Raw genomic sequence first — 20,951 nt, 5'->3', positions numbered from 1 at the left:
TCCTGAATGAGTCCAAGTCAATTACAAATGCACACCTCGGCTATCCTTCCTATACAATGGAGCATCTTCTGACGACAATGCTTATGACCTCACCGATAACCCGTAGAACAAATCCAGGCTTGGAAACAGTATAATCTGATGCAATCATAAAATCCAGTTAGAGCTTGTTCAATTTTTGAAGAAATATAGGTCTGAGACCCCTGTGAATCTGCCTGTTGCACAAAACTATTTAATATTGTCACCAAATACGATAAATCCTAAGTGTACCTGTAGAAGGCGGGGGTGGGATGCACATTCTCACATTTCCATGATGTACATTCCCAAGGATGCTGATTGCAGACATCTCCTCTGGGCTAGACATCATTAACCTGCTCCTCTCTCTTCTCCCTACAGGTATGAGAATACTGGTGACCCTGCTCTTAGACACTCTGCCTATGTTAGGCAACGTCCTCCTCCTCTGTTTCTTTGTCTTTTTCATCTTCGGCATTGTTGGTGTGCAGCTCTGGGCGGGGCTTCTGCGGAACAGGTGTTTCCTCGACCAGAATTTTGTGCTGTAAGTACAGTTGACATCACAATTTCTTAAATGGACAGGCAACATGTGAGGCTGATGTAAAACTCATCACTGCCTTTCAGAAAAGGCTTGTCTTCCTTTCATATTTACTTGTTTTCGCTTATTCATCTGTTCATTTACTTATTAATTTACATATTTTGAACATGTATACACCTGTTTTAAATTATTTATATGCTTATCTATTTCTCTCTTTATATTTGCATATACTTGTTTACATTACTGATTACTTTCACTTCGGTGCTGTACAAGGAAGCAAGGATATGCTAACCTCTTAAAAAACATGTAAAATAGCAACGAAATATCAAATCATCTGTTGTTATGAAATGTTGTATTAATGTTTGTTCTAGAGCTAGAAAAATATATTTGGTGCCAAGCTGGTATTAATTTACCTCTCTATCCATAATCACTGATTGATGGTTCACTTGATGCGGCTCAATGATAAGAGAATCAATGCATTCTTTGTTTGTTTATTGCATATTATCATCAATCACATAATAAATACAAAACAAAAAAAAATAGGGTTGAAAAGCGTTCTTCACGATGGTCTTCACTCCTTCAATTGAGGTGTCAATCCCGCTTTCCACGTGGTTTGCAGCCGCGTGTTTTGAGTGTTTGGGAGAAAGATGATGCTTACAGTACCTTCAGTTTTCAGGAGGGTTGTAGCTGTAGAGCCTAAAATCCAAACCCAAGGGGGCGTGGCTTGGGCAAGATGGCCGATCGGACCTAATCCGAGTCGGCTCCCGTGCCACCCTGACCTTACCCCGGTTGCTGAGCTGTCCCAGGGATCCCAGGCGGTCTGCCACCCATCGAATGCCATGACTAGCGGCTGGGCACGCGTCGACATGGTCCAGACTGGCTTCCTGGTCCTTTGAGGCGCCAGCCGCCCGACGAGTGCGGCTGCGGCTGAGTCCTGCAAGATGGCGGCCCCCAGGGATGTGAACGCGCTGCACGCCTACTGAAGACGAGCCGGCAGGGAGTGAACCGCGGCGGGACGCCCTGCTCCCCACTGGGTGCCTCCATTGTTGTCCGGGCACAGGTGGGCGAGTTGCGGGTTGATCATCTGCCCACCTGAGGCTTCCGCGGCACGACGAGCAGCGGTGCAGCAGACATCCGCAACATGGCGGCCCCCGATGAAGCGGCCGAAACTGGCGGCCTGCCGGAGCACTAGCAGCGAGCTGTAAAGCGGAGATCCCGATTGGCTTGGTGTTGGTGGCGCTGGAGCGGCTGAGGGAGCGGTGCCCTCTTCGGGTCGATGTTTGAGCCCCTGCCCGACGGGCCGGCTGGAGGAGGCGTCCCGGCCCACCGGGTGAGTGAAGCGACCTCCCCTGGAGAGTGAGTGAGATTTTAGCGTCATCTGGGAGCACACGGACCCCCCGTGCTGCGTGCCTTCCCCCGGGGGGATAGCGGAGGCCTTCAACGGGGGGCGCACGCTTCCCGACCTGGGAGTGGTGGAGGAGACCTAGCTCGGCGGTGGGGGCAGTGGACGTGCTCTCCTCGCGGGACGCCCGGGGAGGCTCCAGGGACCGTGCTGTGTTGGCCGAGACTTCGACGAGGGGGCCCAGCGGCGACCGCCGCACAACTGCGGAAGGACCAGGAGGCTGGGGTGATGCTGGGGGCCCATCGGTGAACGCCCCACTCCCTGCGGTGAAGGCCCTATTGTCACTGCGCCCACCTATAGCGCCCAGTGCACCACCATGCGAGTGTTGCGCTCCCGCCAGGGGGCTCCTGCTTTCACTGGGTGAGCGTGGTGCCCGGCCGGGGGAGGCCCTATGCCTGCCAAGAAGGGACAGGTCAAATGAAGCACCACGGTGACCGCCTTCTTCGGCCCAACGGATAGGGGATCCTCCGGGGCGCCGGCCGACTCGTCGGAGGCAATGGCGCTGACCAAGGAGGACCTCCTGGCCTCTCGGAAAGTCTTCAAGGCCGAACTACGGGCGGAGATCAGCCGGGATGTGCAGCTTTCCATCGATCAACTGCGCTCAGACATTCAGGACAAACTGTCCGGCCTCCGGCAGGATGTCGACGCGGTGGGCACGCGGGTGATGGATCTGGAGGCTCAACAACAGGACTTGGGTGGCAGGTCCTCAGACCACGCGCGACAGATCCAGGCCCTCCGGGAGCAATTAACACAGACGCAGCTCAAGACCGAGGACCTGGAAAACCGCGCCCGCCGCGATAATATCCGCGTGCGCCACCTGGAGGAGCGGGCGGAGGGCCCTGATCTCGAGGCGTTTCTGGAGGGCCTTTTTGCGGAGGTGGTGAAGCCACAAATTCTCAAAATCAAGCTCGACCGTGCACACAGGGTTGGCTTCCTGGCGCCAGGTGACAGACGACGACCGCGGGACATCCTAGCTAAATTCCACTCCTACAAAGTCAAGGAGGCAGTCCTGGCGGCGGCCAGATCGTCCTCGGAGGTCTCGTTTCAAGGCTTTACGTGTTCACTGTTTCAAGACCTGTCCCCGGCCACGCTGGCGAGACGACAATCCTTTAGGCCACTGACAACCAAGTTGAGAGCTGAGCGCATCAGATACAGATGGACCTTCCCTTTTGGCCTATCTTTTGAATACAAAAACAAGCAGCGGACTGTTGTGGACCTCGCGGCCGGCCGGGACTTATTGGGTCTTTCCTCCTCGGGGGACGAGCAGGAGGCTGCGGGAGACACGGCGGCCGGCGGATCTGGGGCGACGGCCGGGGAGTGGGCCACGGTGGGTCGCTCTCCTCCCCGATGATTCCGCGAGGGAAGCCGTCCTGAGGAGGACTTCACTACTGAGGGGGATCCTGTGTGACTGCTGCAGACCCTAACGGCTCCGCATGGCGGATAGGCCGCCGGGGGTTGATACCGGTACTGGAGGAAGGGTCGCTCTGGGTAGCTGCTTACACGATTCAGCACCGTCTGGGACCTGGGTTCAGCACTTGTGGATGTTTTCATCTTTCTTTTTTCTCATTTAGAATTAGGCAACCGGGGAGGGGGTGGGCGGGTTGTCACGGCCCTCCGAGACCTCTACTCCTAGATGGTATGTGATCTTGGGGTTATTCGGATGTTCTTTTTTCTCTTTTCTTTCTCTTCTACCTATCTTCCTCTCTTTTTGTCTAGGGGAGTGGGGGGATCTTCACGAGGGGTGGAGTGGGACGGGGGACAAGGGCCTTGAGAAATGCTTCTGCCAGAGGACCGCTACCGGACCCCCGAATGGCTTTGTCCATAGGTTCATGGAATGTGCAAGGGCTTAATTCTCCCCAGAAATGCCAGAGGGTGCTGAAATACATATCCGACCACCACCTGGATGTGGTTGCACTCCAAGAAACAGACCTTAGCAAGGGGGATGAACATAGGTTACGACATAGGTCATACCCACTCACATACAGTTCCTCAGCCACCACCAAGCATCGGGGAGTGGTGTTGATGCTCCATAGCGGGGTGAAGTTCCAACCCTTAGATGTGCGCTCAGACAAGGAGGGGAGATGGGTGATGGTGAAGGGGATTATCAGGGGTCAGAAATACGATATACGCACCAAACACGGGCCAGGCGGTGTTTCTGTCGACCATTTGCACAAAATTGGAGCAGTTTGCGGAAGGCTCAGTCGTCCTGATGGGGGACTTCAATCTTGTATGGCAAGCGGACCTTGACAGTTCTCACGCGCAGAGGGCGGAATCGGGTTCATTCTCCCTAGCCACCAAACAGCGCTTTGCGGATCTTGGCCTATGCGATGCGTGGCGCACACTACACTCCTCCACGAAAGATTATACTCATTTTTCATATGTCCATCAATCTTATTCCCGTCTTCATTACGTTTTCATTAATCGCTTTTTGTCGGGGTCCCTGAGAGACGCTCAGATTCTCCCCCTCTCCGTCTCTGACCATAGTCTTGTCGTGGTCACCCTCCATTGGGACGGCCCACGGGATCGCCAACCCAAGTGGTACTTTCCCGCCTCTCTCACTAGAGACATTGTGCTGCGCAAATCGCTCCGTGAGCCCATTGACAAATTCTTTGCCCTTAATGACACGGAGGCGACTTCAGAGCTGACACGGTGGGACGCCTTTAAGGCGGTGCTTAGGGGCAAGTGCATTGCACTTAACTCTGCCCTCAACCGTCAGAGAGCAGCGGAGCGTGAATGATTGGAAGCAGAGCTGGTGGCTGCGGAGCAGGCCCATAAGGCCCAGCCCTCCCGCATTACTTTGTGGCCCCTTACGGCTTTAAGGGGCAAACTGAAGTCGATCTACGCAAACAGGGCCAAACTCACCCTCTTGCGCCTGCGCCAAACCTCATATGCTCAGGGGAACAAAAATGGGAGACATCTAGCCCGGCAGCTCCGCGTTAAAAGGGACAAAGAATATATAGAGGGGATACGAGACACTGCAGATACGGTCATACACTCCGATAAGGGGAAGGCAGACTGTTTTCGATCCTTCTACAGCAAGCTGTATAGCTCTGACTCTCTTGAGGCCTCAGTGTAGAATGAATATTTGCAGGGTTTGACACTCCCCAAGGTCTCTGCCTCTACCAATGCAGATCTCTGTGCCCCCATCTCGTTAGAAGAGGTCACCAAAGCTATTATGGCGCTCAAACTCAACAAAGCACCGGGGCCTGATGGCCTCACGGCCCTCTTTTACCGCACTTTCGCGCCAGACCTGGCCCCATGCCTGCAGTTTCTTTTTAACGCCATAATTGCCCAGGGTGCGGTTTCGCCGTCCATGGCGGAGGCCGTAATACAGTCATCCCGAAACCGGGGAAACGCAAGGACCAGTGTTCCTCCTATCACCCTATCGCGCTATTGAACTTAGGCGCTAAATTGTACTCCGATATCCTGGCCGCCAGGCTCAATCCCCTTATGGCAGCTCTGATACACCCCAATCAATCGGGATTTATCCCAGGGAGGCAAACTCATGATAACACGCGCCGTATTGTACATCTGATAAAAAAAACCTCCAAGAGGTGCATGCCGGCTCTCCTAGTCGGACTGGATGCTGAAAAAGCATTCGACCGGGTGGACTGGGGATTCTTATTCTCCACTATGCGACAGATGGGCTTTGCAGATTCATTCATCGCAATGATTCAGGCCAACTATCGAATTCCCACCTCGCGCGTCCAAGTCAACGGGACTTGTTCGGCTCCTTTTACCCTTTCTAGAGGCACGAGGCAGGGTTGCCCCCTTTCCCCCCTTTTGTTTGCCTTGAGCATCGAACCCCTGGCGCTAGCCATACGTCACAATCCACGGATATCGGGCATTCCGTTTGCGGGGGAGGAACACAAGATATCCCTTTTCGCGGACGACGTTCCCCTCTCCCTCACCCATCCACGTCACTCCCGACTCTGCATGCAGAGCTGCAGCTCTTCGAACGGGTAGCGGGGTTCAAGATCAACTTAGACAAATCCTATATTCTCAACCTTACGATACCCAAGGAGGAACTCCCGAGGCAGCAACAGAGCACAGCTTTCCGATGGGCGACTGGATCACTCCAATACCTGGGCGTTCGGCTTACTCCGTTAGTGGAGGATTTGTATAAGGCTAATTTCCCCCCCCTTCTAGCTCAAATTAAGGCTGACCTAGCGCGCTGGAAACCACTATTTATTTCTTGGCTGGGGCGCATACACTCGCTTAAAATGACGGTCTTGCCGAAGCTGCTCCACTTATTTCAGGCCCTCCCCATCTCCTTCTTCTCGACCATGCGCTCTCTCTCTTCCCGTTATATCTGGCAGGGAGGGAGAGCCCGCCTGTCGTATTCCCTGTTACGGAGGCCCCGCTCTGCGGGTGGAGCGGGCCTTCCCGACTTCCACCTCTACTATAAGGCGGCGCAGCTGCGCGTGCTGATTGAATGGTCTAAAAGAGAGTCGGATAAACATTGGTTACACATGGATAGGTCGGTTGGACGGACGATCTGGGACCTGATATGGCGCGCTAAACAGGATAGGCCGGATAACACGTTACGGGTCTGGGATACTCTATCCCAGGACGATCGATGGACCACCTTCCCTTCCCCTCACACCCCCATCCACGGGCATGCGGCCTTTCCACCGGCGTTCATCAGAGGGCCATTCACCGCTTGGGAGGAGGGGGGTTGCTTAATGATTGGGCATTTACTTAGAGATTCTAGGTTGATGACGTTCTCCGAATGTAGGTCTGACTTTAGCCTCCCGCAAACTGAACACTACAGCTATCTCCAATTACGTCACTGGCTCCAGTTGACTGCGGTGCAGGTGGCGATCAACAGGCCCCAGACTCCGTTTGAAAAATTCATACGATCTACCACTACCATGAAGGGGGCAATTTCTTTCTTATACGGTCATCTTCTGGCCACTGTGGTCTCCCCGACTCCACGATTCAAGGTTAAATGGGAAGAGTTGGTGAATAGGCCGATTGAGGAGCGGGAGTGGGAGGCGCTATGGTCCGACATCACAAAACACAACCACTCGATAGAACTAAGGGAAGCGCACACGAAACTGATGGTAGATTGGTACCTGTACCCAGCTAAACTGAGGCGCATCTTCCCGGGCACCTCTGACCGCTGCTGGAGAGGGTGCGGGTTGCTGGGGGACTTTCAGCACATCTGGTGGACCTGTCCGACTATCCGTCCCTTTTGGGAAGAGATACTGGCGCAAATCAAGACTATGTTAGGCTACCCGATCCCCACCTCTATTGCGGCTGCGCTGTTGGGCCTTCGAGACCCCTCCCTGAGCTGCCAAACCCGAGCAGATAAGGCCATTATGTGGCTTTGCTTGGGGGCGGCGAAAGTGGCTATCGCCGCCAACTGGAAGAAACAGGCGGCCCCCACGGCCTCGATGTGGCATTCCCGCCTTTGGAGGCTTCTAAGTTTAGAGAGAATGGCGGATATTTTTAGAGATGACTATGCCGCATTCGAACTCAAATGGGGACCGCTGGTGACATTCCTCTCTCGGGGACTGCCGGCGGCTGTTTGCCCGCCCCAGGTTAGGGGGTTGCGGCTGTTCCAATTGTAGCCCGCTGGAGTTGCCACTGGTGGGTCCGCCTGGTAGCCCATTTCACAGTCACTGTGCCGCCTTGATGAGGCATTGCCCTGACCCCGCCCTTGATGGGTCCGTCTCCGGTCCTGGGCCTTCGGGCTCCCTCCTTGAGACTCTCCTCTTTCTCTCTCTCTATTACTCTCGCTTTCCTTTCCGTTCTTTCTCTCTTTTTCTCAACGGGGTGTGTGGGGTGGGAGGGGGTGGGATTTTGGGGAGTTGGGTTTACTATAAAACAAGTTGGATGTTTCATGGCGCGGAGGCTGCGGCTTGAATGGACACTTCCTCTCTACATGGACTGCGGACACCGGACTATTGGACTCTAGCTATTGCCCGTTGGGTATCTCCAGGGCATAGTTTTAGGGCTTGCTTCGCCTCATCTTTCGCACTACTGTACCCCTACATTAGCGTATGTTATAGTTGGTGAGGCTTGCCTCTTCTACGTCCGGGTTTGGGTCTGTACTTTTTTCTTCCCTATTTATCGCTTGCCGGTTCATTCCGTTGTATTACAAATGTCATGGTTTGTACTTTCTCTTTGTTGCTAATAAACACAATTTTGACAACAACAAAAAATCCAAACCCAAGGGAGGCGGCCCTTCCCTGTCTCCTCCTGGCACTGACAGGCACAGAATGGGCCCGCCTTTAGCCCAGGAGCGGCCATTTGTATGCCCCGAGCACATCAATGCCACTGAATGTAGTCGTGTGCTTTTCAGCGTGTGATGCGGGGGAATTAACAGCAGCCCCTCCTCCTCAGATGATGCTGAACTGTCTGATATAGTGTCCCTTGGGGGCAATAAGTAGCCGTCCACATGCTAAACGTCCCACCAAGCTGAGAAAAGCATTTGCAATGCAATCGGTCTCGCCTTTCGGTCCTTATATGTATTTAGCTATGTAGCACATTAACCTGGGTGCTAAAACATCTACTGTTCTTTAACATGGAGGGAAAGTAAGCACCAAACTGCGTGACACGCCAGGTATGGGAACACAAGGAGAGAAATATTGACTTTCAGTGGGAAATGGTATAGTCCAAAGCTCTGTTTTTAATATGAAATCAAGGCCTTCGGTGGTCATATCACTGAAAATACAAGATTTGAAAAAAATAATATTGTCTACGGGTGCTCGTGGAAGACAATTTATATGGACTGGAATCTAGAGAATGCTAAAGTGATTCTGGTATTTTACTGACCTCGCTGGTCATTTTCTATCAAGAAAGTTAAATAGAGGCAGTTGCCAGAAAATTTTTAAAAAGTAAGTCCCTCAGCAGAAAGAAATTCTGGTATTCTACTGACCTCTACTGCTCGTTTTCTATCAAGACAGTTAAATAGAGGCAGTTGAACAGAATAAAAAGTCCCTAAGCGGAAGCAGACAAGTCCTAGGGCTGATCTCCAGAGCCCACAAACTATATACACATAGAAGTATAACTAAAGTATATACAAGAGATCTCAAAAGCTCGACCTAAAAATTAATATGTGTCCTCATGTACCGTAAATGGTGCTATGTAAAGCGCTCTGATACCCGATTCGAGTCAAGTTCAGCTATATAAAAGTCTGCATAAAAAAAAGACTTTTCAAGTGTGATGCGATGTATGTTACTGAGCTTAATTAAGCATGAGTGTTACAGGGAGTGTTGGGATTGACACAGTCACACAACAAAGAATGTTTTCATGAAACGTTAGATCCACAGAGAAATAAGATTTATTTTGCACTGGGCCTAGGTGGCACAAGTGGACTGGTGCAGGAAGTCCAGAGGTAGCAAGACAACTTTCGCTGGAAAAGATTTGTCACAGGCCTACCAAAATTTGGGGCTGGAGGGGAGATGTGGATGACAAATCAGCCCTTGAGCGCTGTGGCTGTTTGGTGGTGGTGCAAAGCAGGGAAACTTCTCAACAGTAATATTTTATGAGGTCTAAATAGGTCTTCCGGCACAGACTGCTTTCACTGAGCTTTCAAGAGGCACTCACAAGTGCTTGTGCAAGGTTGGCCTACCTCCTGAACAAGTAGAATTGGAAAGTGCCTCACACAGGTACCATAAGGCAGACCAAAACAGTTTCTGTGCACCACCCTGAAACCCTTCGTACCTCAATGGAACTAGTAACTTTTGGCCTAAGCCAGTAACTTCCTGCAGTACCAGACCCGCGTTCAACATGGATAGAAGTTGATTGCTTCAGTAACCTTGCTGGATTCCTGCACAAAATGTACAGAACTCCCCGGGTGAAAAAAATGTCACAAGCAAGGAATGCAAATCTCGTCAGGAACAATCACTAAGGAGAAACTGCACTTTAGATACTGCTAAATGTTGGTGTTCAAAAGCTAAGGTGGAAGATGGAGACACAATATGAATCGCAAAATGTCGAAAAGTGCCACTTTACATGAAGAGCAGACAGCAAACAGAGGCAACGCAATACAAAAGTGGCGCATCAGAAGAATCCCTCAAAAGATTCCCTTTCCTGTGGGCAGGCAGAAAAAGACTGCTGCTTGGATGGTTTTTTACGCATGGTACAAAGCAGTACCAGTCTGGGAAGAGGAAACATTAGCAGTGGGTCTTATTTTTTACAAGGGTTTTAATTTTAAACCAAGAGGAACTTTGCGTTACTGGATGCAGTGCAGGCATCTACCCAGCTGGGAAGAAAAGGGGGCCAGAATTACAAAATATACCACCTGGGGGACATCAATTAACCCCTTCGCCGCGGGGGTAATTCCCCCGCAGCGTGGGGGCGGCGGCGGCGGCGCTGTGCTCGTGATGAGCCCAGCTCATCATGCTGCACAGTGGAGCTGTGCTCATGACAAGCTGGGCTCGTCACGGCTCCGCCCACTAATTGATTCTCCCGTACAGGCGGGGAATCAATTACGCGTGGGAGTGGTGCGACCGTTATGACGAGCCCAGCTCGTCATGAGCACAGCTCCACTGTGCCTCATGACGAGCCAGGCTCGTCATGAGCATACAACGGGTTAATATCAGAGGCAAGTTAGTGGACATTCTAAAATGACTGTGGTACTTCCAGAATGGACTGTACAAAAAGCCCTGTGAGAAAATGTTCTTGACAAATTAACACTCATTTCTTATTGACGAATCCCCAAATGTTTCAGATATAAATCTATGCATTTACATCTGGTACTTGAGACAAATATAAAACGTTTGTAAGTAGTTCCTTTCGGATGACTGGGTAGCTAGCGACAAGTACACATGAAGCAGCAAAGGCTTTTGAGTTTCTGAAAGATAAAGGTCTTCGAGCCGATGATTTTATTGGAATAGCTAAAAGGGGGGCACCTAGAACCTTCAAATATCTGAATGAAAGGCAGTGATCTTTGCTCCTTAAATGGTGTATCCCGCACTCACACTGTCACTGCCCAGTAAGCAGTTAAGAGGCTTCCTAGAAATATGGGGGCAGATTTACAAGCCCCTTGCGACACTTTTACGCCACCGTTGCGTGACTTCTGTGACGCAGCGGCGACGCAAAACCAGCGCCATGCTGCGGGGCATTTACAACGTGACGCATCTAGGGAGATGCGTCACGTTGTAAAGCCATACGCCAGATATGGGCGTTCCGGCGCAGGTGGGGGCGTTCCGGCACAGGAACGACTCCTAAAAGTGGTTGAGTGAAATCTACAAGATTTCACTCAGTCACTTTTATGGCCATGCTGTGTCAAAACCCTGCGCCTGCTGGAAGCAGGCGTAAGGATTGACGCAGCATGTTAGGCATAGGGGCACCCCGAGCCTTGCTGGAGCTGCGTCGCACTTACGACGTGACTCCAGCAATGCGTCACCTTTACGGCAGCAGATGCTTCACGCATCTGTCTACTCTTGCCCCATGGTGCGCCACATTGTAAATGTGGTGCATCCATGGTGGCGCAAGAGGTGTCTGCCGTGACGCAAAATAACTGGCGCATCCCTGCTGATATGCAGTGTTGCGCCAGTTATTGTAAATCTGCCCCGTGGAATTTATGGTCAATGAAGCCTCCGATAACCAGCAAAAGAAGTCTGTATAGATGATAGGTGCAGACTTCTCCCCTTAGCTCATTTTCTACAAGTAGCTCTGGTATGATACTATTTTGTATATTGTATACATGGTATTAGTGCTACCTGACGTACCGGTGCAGGGCTTTTTTCAAGCTCCCTATGGCGAGCATTGCTATGCGTAAATAATTTTACAGTGATGAGGCAACTTCTCGGAGAACTGCTTTAGGAAATTCAAGAAGTCAATCTGGTTTTCAGCTTGAATTAGAGAGTGCGCTAGATTTGTGATTTTCCACTGCTGTTCCCCATCACTGAGAGTATTGCGTAAGCAAGAGTTTGAGCTACAGCTACATTTGCATTCCAGCCAAAGATGAAAGAAAATACACTGCCTGAAGCTCTCAGGAGATCTGTCAGAGGGGTGTTGGTTTTAAGAAGGTGTGAGTAACTCAAAACCAGATGCAACCTCCAAACTCAGAGAATATTAAAATGGAACTTTTAAGAACTAAGGGGCATATTAACAAGCCAGGCGATAAAATTATCGCCGCTTTAGCAGCAGAAAACTGCCGCTAAAACGGCGATAATGGGCTTCATAATATGCTCTATGGAATTCCAATTGAACCCCATGTTAAATGTGAAGGACATCAAACATGGGCTTCAATTGGAATTCCATGGAGCATATTATCAAGCCCATTATCGCCGTTTTAGCGGCAGTTTTCTGCCGCTAAAGCGGCGATAATTTTATCGCCTGGCTTGTTAATATGCCCCTAAGGGCCATATTATCAAGGAACAGCGAGATAATATTAACGCCACTTTAGCGGCAGGAAACTGATAATGGGCTTGATAATATGTCCTTGAGAATTCCCAGAGAAGCCCATGTTCTGGTGTCAACATGGGCTTCTATTGGAATTTTCTGCGGCATATTATCAAGCCCATTATCGCTGCTTTAGCGGCAGTTTTCTACCGCTAAAGCGGCGATAATTTTAACGCCGTGCTTGATAATGTGTCCCTAAAAGAGTGCTCGCAGATTGGGGACCCGGTTTGTCATATCTTTTTATCATAGCCAACAGAAGTCTGTAATATCACTTGAGAACCATCCATTTGTAGGTTTGCAGAAACAAGGAACCCTTCCGGATTTAAAGCAAATTACTACATGATGCTGCTCTAAGCCACTGTTTCCCGGAGACGGGTGTAAATAAAATGCTGACACTTCCCATCCTAAAGAGATATTTAGAATGCTTTCAGAAATGTTATGTCTGAAAAGTGGCGGGAATGGAACAGGTCAGTGGATAGAACTGCTCTCAGACATACTGAACATTTGCCTCATACACAGCCGAATTAGAGGTTGTGTGACCGAACGATCACTACTGGTGTAGAGCATTCTGCAATTATCTCAATTTTTTTTATTTTAATTTTTTATTTCTGCACATTTCAGCATTGGGCGTGAGTGCTCCTTGTATTGTGCCTCAAAGAACCTTTTTCCAGTTTCTTAAATTATTTTATGCAAGAATACACAGGAGCATGGGCGACTTATGTGTTTTCACATAGCGCTGGACGCGCCATTTAATTGGCCTCTTGGCACTTATCAAGGTTAAGTAGGAGTACCAAATAGAAAGGCTGCAGCTATTGCGACAGCTTAGGTGAGCGAGGCGCGGGCTGCAGAGATAAGTGTACAACCTGAAGGTCAAAGGTTCAAATGCAAGAGGGACGATTCCATCTGTCAGTTTTCCGGGGCTGATGACATGAGTTTCAGGTCAGCAGACTAGCAATATTCATACATTTTAAAACACAAAAACATTCCAGAAAGAGTACTACGCTCTTCACAATTCATGATATTATTATAGTGGCGGCTTCCAAGAGATGACATTTCTAAGACATGTAGGTTGACGTGCACCCTCCATGTCAAAGCTTCAAATTCGAAGAAGGCCGACTCTGCCTTTCATTCTCCCGACTTGATAACATGCACTGAATATCCGTTGTCTAACAGAATCTATAAACGTTGAAGCGCAGACACACCAATAGGAGAAGTGTGCCCTGCATAAGCACAGGTAATATTTGAATGACTGTTTCTAGAAGATGACAGGTTCAAGAAAATGGTAAGTAGCTGTATGTGGAATTTCCTTCTATACAAATCAGAACAATTAATTGTTCCATCGATTCTACAATAAGCGAAAGCGGTGGCTCGTTTGGGTGACTTATGTCTCGCTATTCAGACTTGTGGTCTGAAGACAGCATTGGAAGTCAGACTAGTAAAACGCACTGCTTTAACAGCTGCAGGGGGCTCGACTGTATCGCTGAACCAATGAATTCTGGCATAGAAAAAATTGACCGAAAAGAGACATTGCTATTGGTCGAATGGCTTTTGCATTGTCCGTTTGTGTAGAAATATTAAGGGAAAGGAGCACCATGTCGTCTTGTTACTGTGGAGAATACATGACCTGCTCGTAAAGTGCAAAGCAGTCCGGTGCTTTTTGGGGGTGGGCTTGGAGGCTCTGGGGGTGTGGAGAAGGGATCTGAGAAGCGGGTGGATAAGGTGCTGTACTTCTGAAACTTCAGGGTGAAAATCACACCCTCTTCTTCACACGACACATTACCTCTGCTTCATAGATGAACACAAGAATGCGCATATCAGGTGGAAAACATATATGTAAATGTCAACATCAGTTCACATAAAAGGCCATTGTGTGGGTGGGCATCACCAAACACAAACCTATACATTATCCATAGATCCTTTCTTGTGACAAGAATGAGGCTTCCCGTCACAAATCTGCCAGTCACTATAAAACCCACCCATCTTCCGTCCTTTTAGAGTGAAGTGCTCGTGTTTGGATACAGCAGCTGTCATTCAACCCTTGCCTGCCTGGGTGATGCCCGCTCTATAGCAAGTAGAGAACAAATCATGGGTCTTGGCTCCAATCAGTAAGGCTGAGCCTCAAATACCAAACCAACAAAATTGCCAATACTGATACTGTTTCGAATATACCTTCCCTGGTGTATAGAAAAGAAATTCTGTAACACAAAAAGCCAGATTTTGCTTATTTTAATTTTAATTTAACATCCTTTTCATTTTTGTTAAATTCCAAATAATTACTTTTTGAAAATGCAGCACAACTTTATCAAAAAAAGAGAATAAAAAACATTTTAAATACAACTACTCATCATACACCATGACTCTCTTACACATTCCCACATTCAACTCACATATCCCTTTCTCCAAACATTTATAACCCACACTGATCAGCAACCATCCATACAACACAACCGCAGCCTGGCCTCAAAACCAACTTTCAAAAAATTAAACAGCACCAGGGGCAGCTACCAAACATCGGCAGAGTTTAAATACAATAATTCCTACTGTGGACTACCAAAGATGAAAAATAAACTCTTTGATACTTTTATCTCCAATTTACATTGCACAGAAAGGCAGCCCAAAGTGAATGACAAACGATTGTTTGGCACCAAACAACAAAACAACAGGTCAACGTGTTTCGAGCCCGCTTCTTGGGGGGCTCTCTTCAGGACCAGAATCACTCTACCAGCAGTGCAATACAAATCACTGTTCAGTGTGTCATTTTAATCGTGAGGTATAGGAAAAGCGGGAATAGTCAATAGCCAAATCACTAGTGGCTCATTTCAAAGGTAACTTGTCACCAGGCTTAACTCCTATCGTTGAAATATAACATGGCACCAATATCCGTCAAGTGGAGCGCCAAAGACAACAAATTATCCGTCGTTGTGCAAGCTTCTTAAATGAAGGCAGCCTTCTTTTTTCTTTTTTCAAAACTCCTTAGCCGTCATTCTCGCTGCAATGAGATTAGACGTTCCTCCCTCGCTCTATAGCAAAGCGCTCTGACACCTCTGAGTAAAGTTCGCGCTATATAAAAATGCATTGAATAAATAATAAATGCCTAGGAGCAGACCCCGTGTCAGCAACATGCGCCACAGCGTCCCTGCTGTGGATGCAACACAGCAAGGAAGCAAGTGCAGACCAAGGGCTCAGCGGAGAGTGTCCATTTTACAGACGGTACCAGGGTTTCCCCTGGGCTGTCACTCTCCCTTTCTGCACCTGCTAGGCCTGTGTGCCTGTATGATCACGGTGGAATAGGTATTAACAGACAGCCGCTGAAAAGATTACAGCAGCTCCTCATCATTGCAATTACTTTAGCAGCAACCGGTGGCCGACCTGATGGTGCCTTCGGCGCCTGTGTGCTGTGTAAATACACTGTCACAGACGTAACTCCCATCTGCCCCTTGTCTACAGGAACTGCTATTTTGAGAGGTGTCAATGGCATATCAAGTGCGGCCCGCCATGGGATGGACAGACGATGCGCACGCAGGGAATGCCTTTACTGGCGGCGAAAAAAAGTCCACAGTGTATCACGCCGCCAGTAAAGCATCCAATCCCCGCGTGCACATCTTTTGTCTCATTTGCCTCACCGCATGCACGCTGGAATCGTATCGATTCCAAAAGACCCTCAGCATGGCTGAGCAGCGCATGCGCTGCTTTTCGCCAGGCTGAGACCTAAAAAACATCTGTATACTAGAAATGTATTTGGAAGTGGAAGAATATTAGACACGTTTGCTAGAATTTTCAGAAAATAAGTTAGTCAGTTAGAGACCTAACCCATCTTTTGATGTGGAGAGGTGTGTTGCAGCGGCCAGGGCAACTGACTTCGGAACACAGGGTTCATGGTTCAATCCCAGCTCCGGGGGCAGCTCAGCTCCGCACCATGTGACTCTGGGCAATAGCTCACTTAATTTCCACAATGGCCCCCAGCACCTTGAGACCCGTAAGGGTGAGTAGTTTGCGATTTACATTTACATTTTTCGTTTAGGTGAAAAAGCAAAGAACGGTTTTATCTCAAAATATAGCTTTCAGAAATTTTGTTCACAAAAAGATAGTTTCCTAAATATTGTTTACAAAAATATTGTAGCAATCGGTGCAGAATTTCTAACATTAACTCCAATGGGACAATATATTTTCAAATGATTTTTAGGACATAGTATTTATGTCAGAGGATATTCTGACTTTGGTAATCTGACACTGTACTGTGAAGAGCCACTTAACTAAAGGTTATATGAGCAATGCACTTGCAGATGGCTCTTGTTCCTCACAGTGAAGCACAGTAGCTGACAGGAGAGTAGGAGAGTGCACTCAGATGTACAGGGTGACAAACTTTGGTGTGGCCTACTGATCATTCTCTGACTTTAGTCTTGTTCACATCCTGATCACAGGGCTACTCGTGCTATGCATGGTTCCTCATTCTCATCTCTCATTGACCAGGAAATTGTTCTCACAAGACATTCTTTGTAAAAGAAATATCTTGTGAAAACTCTAAAAAGGGATGTGTGCAGTGTCTTTTTACTCTATCCGTGACTTTAAATAACTCAAACTCATTTTCATATAAGTAAATACCTTCCATTTTTTTTATCGTGACTAACTTGACAACATGTCTCTTTGTTAACTCTACTGGGCTTTTATCATAAGCCCTTATCCATTTTGATACATTTTTTCCCTATGTTTCAATAGGGAACCATGGCTGACACAAAGAAACAAAGAGTTTCTGATTGACATGTAGCACAGAGATCTGAAACCACATAGGCATCCCACAGACTCCACAAAAGAGCTTTTAAATGTCCATGTGTCCCATGGACAGTATTCTCTGGGCCAAATTTATCAACATTTGGCGCAAAGCAATAAGACATCTTGCTGCACTATGTCAAATGGAAAGAGCAGTAATGCACCATAATTACGAAGGGATGGAGCATTGTTGCTCGCTTTCTGCGCAGGCACACTGGTGGTTGACATGAGCCAACGCAGGCACCCTTGTGCCAAGGTGCAAGGTTGCCAGCATTACAGGCAGGACTGTTTTTGTGCAGGAAGGGACCCCATCCCCAACAAAAGGAATCCTCAGCATCAATTTCCTCTTCCTGTGTGTGCTGCAGAATGCAGCAGTTGAAGAAAGAGGAAATAACTAGTCGAACTAAACATATTTCTCCTTGTTACGCCTCACCTGGGAAGGCATAAACTTGTGACGCATTCCCAAGTTTACTAGTCCTAGTATGTCTGGGAGTGTGCCAAAAACCATGGATGGATGTGTGGGAACAAACACGCTCTGCCCATGGAATGCCCTCACAACGCTGGGTAACACAAAGCAGCAATTTGTACTGTTTTGCGTTATTCCACATTTACTATGCCACACAGAGCCACGCAATGCACCTCATCATGGCACAGTAAATCTGACTTTACGGCTTCCGTTGCCTTGCGTCACATTGTGTGACTCAACCGTGACGCAATATCTCGATAAACCTGGGCCTCTGTTTCTAGACTCAGGGAAAGAACAGTCACTACTAGAGCCTGTTTTTGACCATCCTAAAGTGGACTTCCAGTAACATGTTTCTAAGTTACCTCAATCTTGTACTTCACTTTCCAATCTGTTTTGTCTATTTCTTCTGCTTCCTTGGTGTCTATTCTGCGTTGGTTTGTCCAGCCTTCTAGTTTGAGTAATCCCATTCGCTGTGCCCCCATCCTGTGATGTGTTGCTTCTCTGCACCCTCATTTTTGACCTTCTACTGATGACTGCAAGTCTGTCATTGTGCCCTAGCACGTTTGCGTGGATGAATAAACTTATGATTCGCTAACAAAATGACCATGGTTTTGCGTAGGCAAGCCTGTTGTTTTGAACTCATAGGTTCATTTTTTTTTATATAAAAGCAGACATGAGCAGGTGACCCTGTAAAAATGAAAACTAGAACTGCTCAGCACTGTACAGCTTTTAAAGTAATCCAGGAAAGAAATCTAACATTTTCTTCAACCTGATTTTTCTATTGTCCTTGAGTTGTCAGCACAGGGTGCACCGTGACCCTACAGCCTATTTTGTCAAGTAGCTTCTGAAATGAATAAAAGTACATTCTCAGATCTGCTGGAGAGCAGACGTGGTTCATTCCACGTAGATGGGGTCTATTTTTAGTGAAGAAAATTGTTATTTGTTTCACACTTCCTAGAATTCCAAGCTCCCATCACAGGGAGATATAACTAGAGATCTATGTGCTACTGATTTTTTTCAGTGGGACAAAAGTGAATAGAGTCAGAAGTTTACATGGTGAGCTAGGAAACAGGGGCTTTCTGATAGGCACAGCTACTACCAGAAATACTGTTGAGCTTCATTAGCTCCTATAGAGGTCATGTCTGTATCTGATGTGGGTTTAGCAAATTTGAATACTTTGTTATAGAAGCTTCAGTGGAAAGGATTAAAGTATAGTCAAATGCTTCAGTTAGGGTAAGGTGCCTCCAAACAATCAATGATCGGTGTGGAATCAAGAGATGCCCTGGACGGTTCAAACTAAATGCCGATGGGTCTCTAGAGAAAGGTCCTTGGCTGAGATGACACACAGGGAGACATCCGTTACATCGTGGTCATTACAACGCAAGTGGTTACAACGACTTGCGCTGGATGGTGCTCTAACCTAAGGAATAGTATGATTTACTATTCCAACACCTTCCCTACTGTACGTAGACTGGAGTTGGAATAGTAAATTATACTATTCCTAAGTCCAGCGCCCTCCAGTGCAAGTCGTTGTAACGACTTGCGTTGTAACAAACGCAATGTAAAATACAGCGTTGTAAATGTATGCGATGTAACATCATACATTCGCCACACAGCCCATTAAGGCATGGACGTAGTTGAATAATTGTAGATCCATTCCTTTGCTTCCTTATTGGTGTTAACTGCTGCAAAGATTGATCTTTTGATCATCTTCAAAACTATGTATGAAAACATACCTCCAGGTTCAGTGCTGGTGGAAGCACTGAAGGGGTATTTACTTCATTCCTGGATGATCTGGGTAGATTGGTGGATAAGGGAGGTGAACAGATTTCGGACCTGTTGGAGCTCTACACAGTATCTCATGCGAGCGACCATTCAAGCCTATCCACCAGGCTCATTGACTTAGGTATTTAAGATAAGGCAGTCACCTCATATCTAACAGACTGTCAACCAGCAGTGACTGTTCCTGGCATATCATTATTTTCATTTTAATTCTCCTAATGCAGTCAGTGGCGGGGTGGGGCTGGCCAGAGCATGGGAGGAGATGTTTGCACTCCCTAAAGGCACATGACTGTTTGGTCGGCCCTCTTGGGCTGGCCAAACAGTCTTGCGCACTTTGCATAATCCCCAGCAGGCTGAATTATACAGCCTGGTGATGAACATGCACAGGCCCCCTCTCCCTGTCTGAGCACCAAACTGCGGCACTCAGACCAATCACAACCTGCATTGCAGCTTTGTGATTGGCTCTGGGGAGCCTGTGTGCCCGGGTGCTTCCTGCTGCCGGCCAGGACTGGAGACAGGAAGATGGAAGAGGACGGCGATGAGACAGCAGCTAGCCATTCCAGGTAAGTCCTTGTTTTCTTTGATTTCATTCCCCACCTTCCCCTGCCCCACCATCCCCGTCCGATAGCAGACTCTACTGACAACCAGTCATTATGCTTCTTCCCTTAAAGTCTAAGCCCAAGTCACAACGGTTATCATTCGGGCATTTGTGGATGTCACAACATTTCATGAAGGTAAATCCAAGCAAAACAGAGCTACTCATAGCGCCAGAAGGAGAGACTATCCCACACATCTAGATTGCTGGATGTTATAACCTTGTGGTGTATTCGCGCCTCAGTTATACACAATTTAGGCAATGTTTGGACCCTAATTTTTCACTTGAAGTACAGGTATCAAAGTGGCTAGCTCACGTTTCTTCCAGCTAAAACTCTGTGCTATATTTGATCTTTCATTGATAAGACGTTTCATGTGTCTGTTATATCTCGATTGGTCGATGGAAATAGTATTTATTCAGCACACCCTATTTTCAGATAATTTAAAAAATGCAACATCCCAAATTAACAGCATATCTCACCAGTACTAAAACAACTAAGCTTGCTCCATATTCCTAGCAGAAAAGTGTTCAAGTCTATGGAGTTCTTTACCATCAGTTTTTGAACAGAGTCATCACTTTCTCATTTTAGGAAACTTTGGAACACATGAAACCTCGGTGAGTATGTGCTAAATAAAAAATACCAATACATAACATAACCCTAAATTGTGGTGCCCCATATTTGCCCCGGAAGGACCATCAGACAAATGACTTCAATCACAGTGGGTTCCTCCCTTTCCTGTGACTTGACAGTTAACCCTGACCTATATAAACAGAGCTAGAAAGATAAACTCTTCAGAAGTATGAAGCTCTAATGCATTTGATAAATCTGGAATGAAGAGGTTCGATTGATCCAGTGAGTTTGTGACATTAACGGTTGTGGGAAGGCTGGTTACCCAACAGCCGCGGCCGGCACGGATCACGAGTGGGGGGTGGGCGTGGAGTCTTGCGTGGGGGGGGGTACAGGCGAGTGGTCGTGAGGGAAGGGGGGTCGCGCGAGGAGGTGGGAGTTTAAATAATAATATTTTTTTAA

General features: G+C 47.9%; 1 protein-coding gene across 1 annotated transcript in view; it reads left to right on the top strand.

Annotated features, from left to right (window-relative positions):
• CACNA1H (calcium voltage-gated channel subunit alpha1 H) overlaps window positions 1-20,951 on the top strand; it is a 1,553,446-nt gene that overhangs the window by 685,811 nt on the left and 846,684 nt on the right. The window contains exon 6 of the mRNA XM_085629001.1: window positions 394-553. Coding sequence (XP_085485127.1) covers window positions 394-553 — 160 coding nt within the window. The remainder of the gene's footprint in view (window positions 1-393; window positions 554-20,951) is intronic.

This window comes from Triturus cristatus, chromosome 10, assembly GCF_964204655.1.
Source record: "Triturus cristatus chromosome 10, aTriCri1.1, whole genome shotgun sequence".
NCBI classification, from domain to species: Eukaryota; Metazoa; Chordata; class Amphibia; order Caudata; family Salamandridae; genus Triturus; species Triturus cristatus.
This window is presented reverse-complemented; position numbering and strand designations above follow the sequence as displayed.